The sequence below is a fragment of the Vulpes lagopus genome, chromosome 23 (genome assembly GCF_018345385.1).
Source record: "Vulpes lagopus strain Blue_001 chromosome 23, ASM1834538v1, whole genome shotgun sequence".
Taxonomy (NCBI): domain Eukaryota; kingdom Metazoa; phylum Chordata; class Mammalia; order Carnivora; family Canidae; genus Vulpes; species Vulpes lagopus.
In genome coordinates, this window is record NC_054846.1 from 8,290,159 (window position 1) to 8,302,713 (window position 12,555).

The 12,555-nt window shown below is 38.0% G+C and overlaps 1 protein-coding gene across 6 annotated transcripts in view; it reads right to left on the bottom strand.

Annotated features, from left to right (window-relative positions):
• FNIP2 (folliculin interacting protein 2) overlaps positions 1-12,555 on the bottom strand; it is a 133,902-nt gene that overhangs the window by 38,088 nt on the left and 83,259 nt on the right. For all 6 annotated transcript variants that reach the window (XM_041738939.1, XM_041738935.1, XM_041738938.1 and 3 more), the window contains one exon: positions 4,178-4,307. In XM_041738939.1, coding sequence (XP_041594873.1) covers positions 4,178-4,307 — 130 coding nt within the window. The remainder of the gene's footprint in view (positions 1-4,177; positions 4,308-12,555) is intronic.

The window sequence follows — 12,555 nt, forward strand, 5'->3', positions numbered from 1 at the left end:
AAGAGGAAATGGCTGGGAGCAATGGCATCAGCTTCTGGGACTGCAAGCCAAGGGAAGACCAGTGCCATGCACTTAGGTTTTCTCCTTACAAAAAAATCAAATAGAATTTTCTTGACACTCATGAATAAGCCTTTATAATATATATATATACTATACATATATATAATTATATATACATATATATAATTTATATATAATTTATTTATATTTTTATATATATTTATATATATATTATATATACATATATATATATAATTTCTCTTTCAAGATCATAAATAAAGCAGAAACTATGATTATCTAAGTACATCTCAAGGATCTATAATTACTATCAGGACTGCCTGGTCTAATTGTTTTTGTCAGCTCTGAACTTCATCTGAATCTATGTATTACACTGGGGCATACAAAATTGCCATTTTTGTGGGTCAGAAAACAAACATGCAGCAATTTTATATGGTTGCTTCAACTTCTTCAAATCAAAAGCCCTTCTGGGTATTTAATACCTTGGTCCTTTAGGGTTTCCGTCGCCTCACTAGGGGATGAAATCTATGCTGTTTCTCTTCTATTACAGGCAATACCTCCCCACCAGCTGGTAAACGCCCAACCCTGACTCCCTATCCAGTAACCAAAAGGTACCACTCACCACAGCAGGGGGCGTGGACACATGAGTATCCAGTGCAGAACCAATTGTTAAGGATTGTGAAATCATCCTTTTTACTTTTAACTCTTAGAAAGTTTTTGATTACTGTGAATTTTCTCTCAAAGCCAGAGGCAATTATATTTTTCTTACCCACTGTTCTCCTGTCTAGCATAAGAAACTAGTCTTCCTGGGATGCCCGGGTGGCTCAGTGGTTGAGTATCTGCCTTTGACTCAGGGTGTGATCCTGAGGTCCTAGGATTGAGTCCCACATCAGGTTCCCTTTGGGGAGCCTGCTTCTCCCTCTGCCTGTGTCTCTCATGAGTAAATAAATAAAATCTGAAAAAAAAAAAAAGAAAGAAAGAAAGAAAAGAAAAAAAAGACACTAATCTTCCTACCTACATACCTGCCAAAAGTAAAAGAGCAACAGCAACATCTTTAAACAAAAGGATCTTCACAGCATAGTAATCAATTCAAACTGTCAACCGCACTTACATTCTCTGTGTGCCAACTTCACAGGCATAAGACCCCACTCACACAGCACCCTGTTCCAGATAAGCCCCAGTCTTGATTTAATGTTTTGTGGCTGCCATCTTAAATTCTTAGTAATTTTATCTTTGAGCCTGTATTCTGTAAGTTAAGTCTGATAGGACAATGAACCATGTGAGTAAGCAAAGACACCAGGATGCAGAGCACACAGTGAGCTCAGGCCTAAGGGCATGCAACCGAGACACTGAGCAACTGGCTGGGCAGTCAGGCACACACCCATGTATCTGAAAAATCCAGGGTGCCAGGAGGCCCCAAGGTGGCAAGGCTGGGACCTGAGTCCAGACTGGTGGCTGTGACAGCAGCAGCAAAAGCAGCAGCAATCACAGCCATAGGACAGAAGAAAGACGCGGCGGGTAATGCCATGACCCAGGGTACAAGGTCAGCTTACCCATCCATCACTGGAACACGTACCTAGAGAGTCTGCACAAATATTTAACTCTCTGACCCAAGCCCCAAGATGGTAAATTAACACAAAGAGCCTACAGTGGATATTGCAATAAAGCATATCCAGGAATAATGAGAATTCTTCAGTTTATCATCTCCGGTTTTGAAAACTATTGCAACACTACAAAGTAAGTATCTACAGGCAGAGAAACAAATTGAATGTAATGATTGTTGCACTGGACAGAAAAAACTATTATTTTCATATGAAGCTTCAGATAAACAAAAGGAAGCCCATTTTAAAATTAATTTTCCTTGTAATTGAAGATGCAGTGATAAAATGCAAATACAGGCATTTTGAATTATATACAACTCATGAAAACACTCAGTTTCTTGTAAGACCTCCATGAGTTACAGAAAATGTCAGAGGAGACATTAAAATAACTTTGTATAAATTTACATTTAAAATTAAAATCAGTCTTACACAAAATGGATTTGTATGAAGAATTAAATCTCTTTAGAAAAACTGTTCCACAGGAATCATCAGATCTAGATGTGCTGAAATTTGTATTTTGAAAGTTTATCAGAAACTTAATCCAATGTTTTTATAACTCATAAAGTTCCAGTAACAGTTACATCAGCAGAAAGATCTTTCTCAAAATAAAAAATTGTCAAGAATTATTTGCCATCTGGCAATTGCCAAGAGTGATTAATGCTGCTTTCAATTATACCAATGAAAGCAAAGTTGTTAAAAAGTATAAATTTTGATAACCTAACAAATGATGATAGAAAAGTGAGCCAGAAAAGTCTTACGATGAATGAAGATATAGCATTTTTTGTATTATGTAAAATTATGATACCAAAATATTATTTCTTGCAATTTATTAATGTTTTATTCATATTTCACTATTATCCCTATTACATTTTGTAAGTAAGATATTTTTAAAGAAAAAGCTTTACATTTTAGTACGTTTAATAGCACTTTCCCCCACTTTTTGAACAAAAGGGCTTTGCATTTTCATTTTTGAACCAAAGATACTTTAGGTATAAGTACAGTAGAGATTCATTATTAGTTCCCAAAGTGAGATTTCAAGTCAAGTTTTGAAGAATTTTCAGAGGAGTTGGATAATGCTATTCAACTTTGGACTTAAGTATGAAGGGATGGAAAACATTTTTAGTAAAGAGATGTCCAAAGGGGAATGACTTCTACAACCCATCTTCTCTTCAATCACAGAGGCTGTTGTAATGACAGTGAAGATGGTGGGATGCCTTCTGACAACTGCAGTGATGGTAATGACAATGATGGCAATAATAATTATAAATAAGTCATACTGGCCAATATTTTCTTTACTGTATCTTGTCCTAGCTTGGCTTGACTTGTTGTATTTAACTTTCCCAATAACACTGTGAGGCTTGTACTAGTACATAATGCAGATGAGGAAGCAACACTCTGAATGCAGATTAATGTGTAGTTACATACACCCAGGGAGTCGCAGAGCCAGGACATGGCCTCACACCAAATCCCAAGCTCTTAACCATTCCACTCAAAGCCAACCAACCACAAAGCAGTTCCTCAGTGAGTGAAGCAGCTTTATTTTTTCTCTTTGTTGAGCTTGCTAGGATTGTGAGAACAACAGAAGAGAGGCAAGCAGCCTGACATGTGCTCTACACCTGTCCAGACCCTCATCCCTCAGCTTGTCATTTAAGCACCATCTCTCCCATGAAGGGCTCTCCAATTCCCCAGTCTGACCACCAGTAAGTGTCTTCTCCCTCCTCTGAGTCCCAAAGCACTTTATGCCGCACTCAAGGCATTTATAGTTTAACATCTTTATGCCATTATTTATGTGTATATGGTCTTCCTCACTAGTCAATAAACTATACTAATAGTCCACATATGCAGATGTGTATCTGAATAATCTTTACACCCTCACAGATTATCCACGTGGTGATTACTAGCCGACTCACTGACTCCAACAATTTACACGTGAACTTTTCATAGGTATGACCTATGTTAATTCCCTTTCAAGGTTTTGGGTTGTAGGGAGAAGGGGGTGGAAGCTACTGAGGTAACATCATAAAATGAGCCAAAAATGTATATTTTGCAAAACAACTAAACTTTAGATCTAAAAATTCAACTGCATTGAAGGTAAAATATACCTCAATGCCAACTTTATAATCAGATTCATGACCATTTTAAGAATTTAAGTTTTATGAAAAGAGTATGTCACAATCCTTTAGTTCATACATTTTCAAAGACCACACCTGCGTCACACTAAGCCAAGAAGAGATTTACTCCATCCCCCCTAACTCACAAGAGCGACACCTGGAAGGGAGCCAATTTAGAGAGAGCATACTCATTTTAAATTAACACCAAATCTAGCTTGTACATGGCACAATGATGTTTCCCACTGTCTTTCAAACCAAATTATTTTATAGCTTTAATACTTATTCTTTAAAAAAAAAAAAAAAAACTTATTAGACATTTTCAGCCTAAGCTGAGGCTAATCCAGGAGTTTTAGTTCTTTTTTCCATTGACAACAGGTGACTACCACCAGTTTGTTCAAGCTGTCTACAACCAGTACCTTTCTCAGTAAGAACGAACTTAAAACTTACCTCCTTGGAATGATGCCATTTTCCAAACTTGTTGTCTGACTTCGGAGCCAGCGGCGCTGGTAACTGCTGGAAGAGGATGTAGAGGAGCTTGGAGATGGAAAAGGTGTAATCAAAAGGCTGCTCAGTGAGGCTGTGAGGAAGAAAATTTGAAAGTTGAAAGTTGAGGGAAATGAATCCTCACGTGCCTACACAGGCTCAAACAGAAATACAGGCCAAGTGACCTAAATTTTCAGGTTCTACCAGTCATATCCAGCAGGGGGAGCCTATAACTTCTGTCTTACTTCTGTACTGCACAGAAGACAGCCTTTAAAAAGGAAAATAAAATCTAAAAATAGGGATTACCAGCATACCAAATACATCAATTATCAGGCCCTACAATACAAAGCAAACATAATTATTACTCACCCAGAATGTATAATGCAAGTATCTGATAAAATGGTCCACATTAATTTATATTCCTACCTGTAACTAACGTCATACATAATGTTTATTTACGTGTATCTTTCTCCTCTTAACTACTTTTTCACTCCTTTTTTTTTACCTTTTTTTTTTTTTTTTTTTTACTTTTTCACTCCTATTTTGAGGTGAAATTTAGGCAAGTAAGTGGTTCCTCCACAGAGTATCCTCTCTCTCATCTCCTATCTCCAAATATACAATACTTGCCCTCTTTCCCTCCAGCAACCAGCTCTCCCACCAACCCATCACCATTCCCTTGGCTGTGAAAAAAGCAATGTCTAGTCATACATATAAATGTATGTATGTATGTATGTATATATATATACACACACACATTTATATATGCAAATAAGTAATCCAAGCAGAAAATATATTTTAAAAATATATATCTTTTTTTAAAAAAAATAGGTTTTCTGTTTGGATTACTTATTTGCCTCTGGGTCTCTCTCTGCTTCTTTTTGCTATATGGTTTTATATGCCTATAAAACTTGCGCTCCCAGTGTGAGCTGACAGGCCAGCCCAGACTTCTCCAATAGGCAGGGAGGGACTCGGTCCCTTTCAGGGTAGGGAAAGGGATTCTTAGAAATATGAGCTGCTTGATGGGTGTCTATTAGTTTGGAAGAATGAACAAAGGAAATAGACTTTCTTCCTTTTACTTTCCTCAAGCTAAGGAACTAGATAGATGCTGAAATGTCACTCAGGCTAGTGGAAAAGGAAACAATGTGTTACTGAAAGCTGTTCAAGATTTTCAGAAGCAGATCACAGGACAAAGGTAATTTATTTCAGCACACATAGTATACTATGCTTATGGATATCACTTGATAAAGGCATTTCTTCATATAGAAGAACCATATAGAAGAACTTCATATAGATTTTTATATTTTATAGGCACTTTTTTTAAAATATAGGCACTTTTATAGGCAGATGTCAATAACCTGATTCCCTGATCTGACTTATCTTTTTTTAAAGATTTTATTGATTTATTTTACAGAGACGGGGGCGGGGGGGAGAGCGAGCCCACGAGCAAACACACCAGAAAGCACAAACAGGGGGAAGAGCAGAGGAAGAGGGAGAAGCAGGCTCCCCAGTAGGGAACCTAATACGGAGCTAGATCCCAGCACACCTGGATCATGACCTGAGCTGAAGGCAGACACTTAACTGAGCCACTCAGGCACCCCTGATTTCTTAAATACTACAAGAGTTACTTGGCTATTAGTCAGTAATCAATAAGCAAATGCTGGAGTATGTGCAATATATGCCAGGTGGGATACAGCGTTGGACAAGACAGACACATATTTCCCTGCATGGAGCTTCAAGTCTACATGAATAGCAGTGAACTTGCCAGGCTACAAAATTATTATTATTATTTTAAAACATTTTATTTATTCATAGAGACACACAAAGAGAGAGAGAGACAGAGGCAGAGACACAGGCAGAGGGAGAAGCAGCTCCATGCGGGGAGCCTGACGTGGGACTCGATCCAGGGTCTCTAGGATCACGCCCCAGGCTGCAGGCGGCGCTAAACCACTGTGCCAGTGGGGCTGCCGGCCAGGCTACAAAATTAGATGTAAAATGGCTCAAGGGTCTTTCCACAACAGAAGTATATGAGATGCTTTTTTTCTAATCTATCAGTGTTTGTAACATTTGTTTTGCAGATCTAAGTCATTTTTGTATCCCTGGTATCCAGGACAGCTCTCTGGATAATTTATTAAAGCAATTAACAAATACTTAGTGAATGTATGGCACTTCACTAAAGTATCATCCAGATGTGACAGGTTGTCTCCATTCTGACCTGGTTTAACCCGTGAGGCTGGTCTTAAATCTCTAAAATCAAACCCATATTTGAAATATCAGTGGTGGGTAATTTTATTGACAGCTTTGAAGAGAGAAGGAGAGAGTTTTTCCACAAAACCACACAAAATTACTTAATTAAAAAAAAATCCCAAGTAGATATTTGTGTCCCACCCCCAAGTTCTAAAAGTCCCCTATAAAATACACAAGCTCTTTATTCCATACTCCTAAATCTTTAGGGTCTCGTCTCTCTTCCAATCTTATGCTGATCAAATTAACTTCTTGGCAGGTAGAGGACAAGGCTGAGAGGTAACACTTGTGTTATAAACCTTTTTCTCCCTGCCATAGAAGCAAGATGGAGATGACTCTGAGGGCCAGATTTATTCTGGAAATTGTATGTTTTGCTGTATAATTCAGTTTGGTAAACTGAGTAAGAGGCCAGGCTCCCAGTTCAAATCCTAGCTCTCCACCCACCAGTTGTAACACCTGGGCAGTTTACTTAACCTCTCACCTTTCTCACTTATAAAATGAGAACAGTAAAATATCCCACCTTACTATTTTTCATGAGAACTGCAATCTGCTAGAAAGTTGTGAATTATTTAGTGAACTGACACAAGCATTTAAAAGAAAACAAGAGGGCAGCCCGGGTGGCTCATCGGTTTAAGCGCCACCTTCAGCCCAGGGCCTGGTCCTGGAGTCCCGGTATCAAGTCCCACGTCGGGCTCCCTGCGTGAAGCCTGCTTCTCCCCCTGCCTGTGTCTTTGCCTCTCTCTGTGTGTGTCTCATGAATAAATAAATAAAATCTTAGAAGAAAAGAAAAAAAAAAAAGAAAACAAGAGTATATTATAATGCTAATATTAATTAATGAAACTTTTACTTATTATATATGAAGATACTTCATGTATTTGCTACAGGATCATAATATAAAATGCATTAGCACGAATTACAGACAAAAGAAACATTTGAGAAGCACTGACTTATTTCATAAGGTTCCTGTGAGGATTAAACAAATCAATACACTTAGCCCAGTGCCCCACACAGTAAATGCTGACTATTTACTCCTTCTGATAACTCTTGGAATAGGAAAGCTACAGAAGACATTTCAGAGCACTAAAAGGTTATTAATCCTGATAAGTTAATCATGAAAACAACCTAGGACTTGTAATAGACACTTAAAAGGGAAAAGAAAAAAATAATAAAAATACAGAAAATTCCTTTTCTCATTATAAAATACTGAATAAAAATTTTTAATGTATACAAATGACATATCGAGCTAAAGTGCTGGCTTATCAAATACAAACCAGCATTTCCTTATCAAAAATATCTTAATATTAGTTAATAGGATTTTTACATGAAAGTACTGTGGTATATCACTGTCAATTACATACTCTAGTAAGCAATATAGTTAGTAACTCTCAAACGGAAGAACAAGCTTAATTTTGGCTTCTAACTCATTGCCATTTTCATGAGAAAAGGGTGGATTCAGGTATCTGTTCCATTAATATTTAATGCATCTGATGGTTGGTTAGACTCTCCTGTCTCTTCTGCAGCTTGGACAGACCCTACTCTGTGTATTTGGAAACAATCCCATCACAATAAAAAAATATAAATATGTTAATATAATTAGGCCCCTTATTTCCTCTCTAAGCTCATCTTACACCACTCTCCCCTTACCCCTTATTACAGCGCTCTTTCTATTCCTTACACACAAAGCTCCAAATGTCTTTGCTGTTCCCATGCATACAATGCTCTGAGCTCTAATCTTCATGGAGCCTCTTACCACCCGCAATCCAGCCAGCTGAAAATGTCACCTTCTTGGAGAGGCCCCTCCATGAGCATCTCGTATGTTTTGTTTTCCTCAGTGATATGTGTTTACCTACATTTTACTGTCTCTTATCTGCGTTTCCCTTATTGAATATAAACTCCATGAGATCAGGGATCATGTCTATTTGATCAATGTTCTACCCCCAAACCCTACAAAAATGCCTGGCACATAAGATGCTCAAGAAATACTGCTGCATAAAGAGTGAGCAAAGAATTATGTGAAGAACAGTGAAGTCTCTGTCTCAATTGATAATTATAACAAAAACAGAGAATTAGAGAAACAAATTTCTAGAGAATTCCAAGTCTGAATATGTTAAAAGTTTCCTGTGGTCAAAGCTGTATACACTGCATTTAGATTTTCTTTTTTCTTCTACCTCCGTTAAAAAAAATTTTTGTTGTTTGTTTTTTGTTTTGTGGGGATGGTAGTAGTGGGTAGCAGTGGTGTAGTGATGTTTATATCTGTTTGACACAGAGGGTACTATCTCCAAAAGACAGTAATGATCTTTTTTACTATAACACTGACAGTACTTTTCTTAAGAGTTTTTGCTTATCTAAACACTTGACAAGTATAAGGTTCCTTAAAGTTTAGCAGCTATATTTCTCATCACAACAGAACAAAAGCATTTAAAAAGGTCAATTAGGGGTGACTGGGTGGCTCAGTCTGTTAAGCATCTGCCTTTGGCTCGGTTATGATCCCAGGACCTCTGGGATCAAGCCCCACGTCTGGCTCCCTGCTCAGTGGGGAATCTGCTTCTCCCTCTTCCCCCACTCGTGTTCTCTCTCTTTTGCTATCAATCGCTCTCTCAAATAAATAAAATCTTTTAAAATAAATAAATAGGTCAATTAATAGAGCTGTAATTATTGTCTGATAGGAAGATGCCATTTTTAATAAAGCCAATATATTAATAGGCAAGTCACATTTTAGTCAATACGTTGTAGTTACCAGATCACAGAATGATTTTAAGACTTAAAGGGTCCTCAAAAGCATCCCAGGGACTTCAAGTTTTAATAAAATTCCTACAAAGTCCCCTCAATGAAAAGACAAAAAGAGAATGTCCTCACCATCATGATTTCAAAATACCTTAATTTTTTTAAAAATAGACTTTTTAGAGCAGTTTTAGGTTCACAGCAAACCTAAGTGGAAGGTACAGATATTTCCCTCCACAGAGCCCCTGTTTTAACATACACAGAGCCTCCCCCCTGATCGACATCTCTCACCAGAGTGGTGTACTTGTGACAACTGATGAACCTACACTGAAATGTAATTATCAACCAGAGTCCATACCTTACCTTAGGGTTTACCCTTAGGGATGTACTTTTTTTGAGTCTGGACAAATGTATAATGACATGTACCCATTACTATCATATTAATCAAAATGTTTTCAGTCCCTAAAAATCCTCTGTATTCCAGCTATTCATTCCTCCGTGCCCCTGTCCCCAACCCCTGGCAACCACTGATCTTTTTACTAGCTCTAGAGTTTTGCCTTTTCCAGAATATCATACAGTTGAAATTGTGTAAGATGTAGCCTTCTCAGATGGCTTATTTCACTTAGTAAAATGGATTTAAGTTTTCTCCATATCTTTTCTTGGTTAGCTAGCTCATTACCTTTTAGCCTTTATTATACTCCACTGAAAACACCTTAAATTTTAATTCCTTACCTAAGACATAAACTCATTCACTGATGCTCAATTCACTGTCTACATTTATTTGCCAACTTATTTAACCTTTCTATGCCTTTTAATCCATAGTCTGCAACTTAAGATTGAAGTGTCTAAAAGACTTTTGGGAAATATAAAAACTCTTTTGGTTCTTTGCCCTTCCATAGAAATAAGTTATTTTGTCTGGCTTTACAAAGGGATTTTAATTGAAATTACACCAAATTTATATTTATTTGTGAAACTTCAGCTCTTTCTCCATTCATTTAGGTCTTCTTTTAATCAAGGTTTAAAATCTCTCCATAAATGTCTATCTTTTTTTTTTTTTTAGAATTTTTCCTAGATCCCTTTACAGTTTGGGTTGCTTTGCATTACTTTTTTACTAATTACTAATAAAAAAGTAATAATTTTTCTTAAACAGGTAATAGGAATGCAAATGTAGAAAGGAAAAGGCTAAAAGAGTCAACAAATCTGTGAAACTGAAGAAGATAAATATCCATTCCAGGAGAATACCAAAGGTCTGACTTGAAATATGGGAATATTATAAAGAAATGAAGAAATTGAGTTCTGTCCAAACTACATTACAGACTGCCAAGTTTATATATAGAAGGCAAGGCAAAGCCCAAAGTAAAGATTTGACAGTAACGATACAAGAAGACATTTTTAGATTGGGATAGAGTCTTACATTGCCTGTGGAAAGAAGAATAAACCAGAAGTGCCAGCCCCCAGTGATCCTTGCTCCACATACCAAAAAGGACAATACTGACACAAAAGGGATCTGATGCCAGTGCCACAATTTGGAGGAGATCCTGGTGCTGGGGATCCAGCTGTAGACTACAGCTAAGCAGTTCTCTATTCTGCATTTCTAGTCTCAGGTGGGCTGAGCAGAAAGCTCCAAATCTTATCTGAACCCTGGAGGTGATGAAAAACTGTTTCAGGACAACTTCCCAGGGGAGACAGAGAATTGAGTGGGTGATGACCTCCCAGCAGCTCCTTAGAGGCCTCCTATTTCTCTTATGTTCCCAGAGGAGCACAAGTTGCATTGCCAAGACTCAGATAAGCTGAGTTCAAGCCTTTGCCTATATGTGTACACACGAAGTCAATGGGATGCTATGGCCAGACAACAAAATAGTACCTTCCTTGACTCTTGCCCCTCTTTACAAAGCACTGTATCAGTTAAGTCAAAAAAGAATTCATTTACAAATGGGATGTCATTTTGCATTATTCAAAGGTGACCCACATTATAATAAACAGTCTGACTCCATTTTTTAATGTTTAACTACTGATACCTTCTTTAAGCTTCTCCTCCCAACCCCATCCCCTTTCTGTCCCACATCTGGGCAGGGTAATGAGAAACCCCAGGGGCTCTCTCCTCTGGAACTAGTGGGAAGTTCAACCCATGTGTGGAAGCCCTCACCCTGGCCCTACCCCCTAACCACCATAAAAATCCCAAGATCATCTCCTTTCTCTTTCTCTCAAGTCATTTTCTGACCAGCTTGGGAAACACACCCTGCTCTCACCAGAAAGCATCATTATGTGAGTGATAAATATTTTCATATCCTCTTGGCATACGTGTGGTATCATCAGTCTTGATGTAAACCAAATTTTGGGTGGGGTCCAACCTGTACCTGTATAGTGACTAAAACACATGTCCTATGTGAATACTATGATGATGCATATTCTTACACTGAAGGTTCATTTTAAAACACTTGACTAAAGGGGCACCTGGGTGGCTCAGTCTATTAGGCGTCTGACTTCAGCTTGGGTCATGCTCTTGGGGTCCTTGGATCAGGCCCTGCATCAGGCCCCAAGCTCAGTGAGGATTCTGCTTCTCCCTCTCCCTCTGCATTTCCCACGGCTCATGCTCTCTCTCAAATAAATAAAATATTTTAAATAAATAAAATACTTGAATAAAAGTGTTTGAAAGTAGACTATAAAGTTTTTCTCATATTGGTCTTTTATTTTACTGCTTTTAAAAACAGAGGAAATGAATTTGCTCAGCAAATGAGGAAATTATTTTTCTTGTCAATGATTTGAACATTTTGATGAGGAAGAGAATTGAAGCCTAAATTAAGGTGATAGATTAACAAGGCTCAGTGGCTCTGGTCTCGGTCCTGCCCCTCTGAAGCTTACTCTACTCATGTACCCAAAATCTAGCTTCTGCCCCAATCCATCTCTTCAGAGCCAGTTTCCTATTTCTAAATTACAGCTGACTACTCACAGCTAAAGAATTTAGACACTTCTAACTAAAGAGTTATCTCAATATCTGTCTCCCTGGACTGGCCTCCTGCTTTCCCACACTAGTTAATGCCAGCATCCTCTGCTTGTTTACCTGAGTTAGAAACTGGAGAGTCACCCTTGGTTCCTCCTGCCTTCTCCATATCCTGTGCCCCCCTGTCACCGAGCCGCCTTGCCAGTCCCACCTCCTATAGCATGGCTAAAACCCATCCTTCTCCTCTCCTAAGACCTTGCTCAAAATTGTTAATGGTAACCATGAAAAGAACAACTTCTCAAAAAATAATTAATCTTCTAGATTAACATATGCAGAGAACACATTAAAAATAGCCAAAAGAGAATACAATGAAAATGCATTTCCCTTACCTGTCCCAACCTTTATCCCTTCAATAGACATTCTATGAATATACTTATCT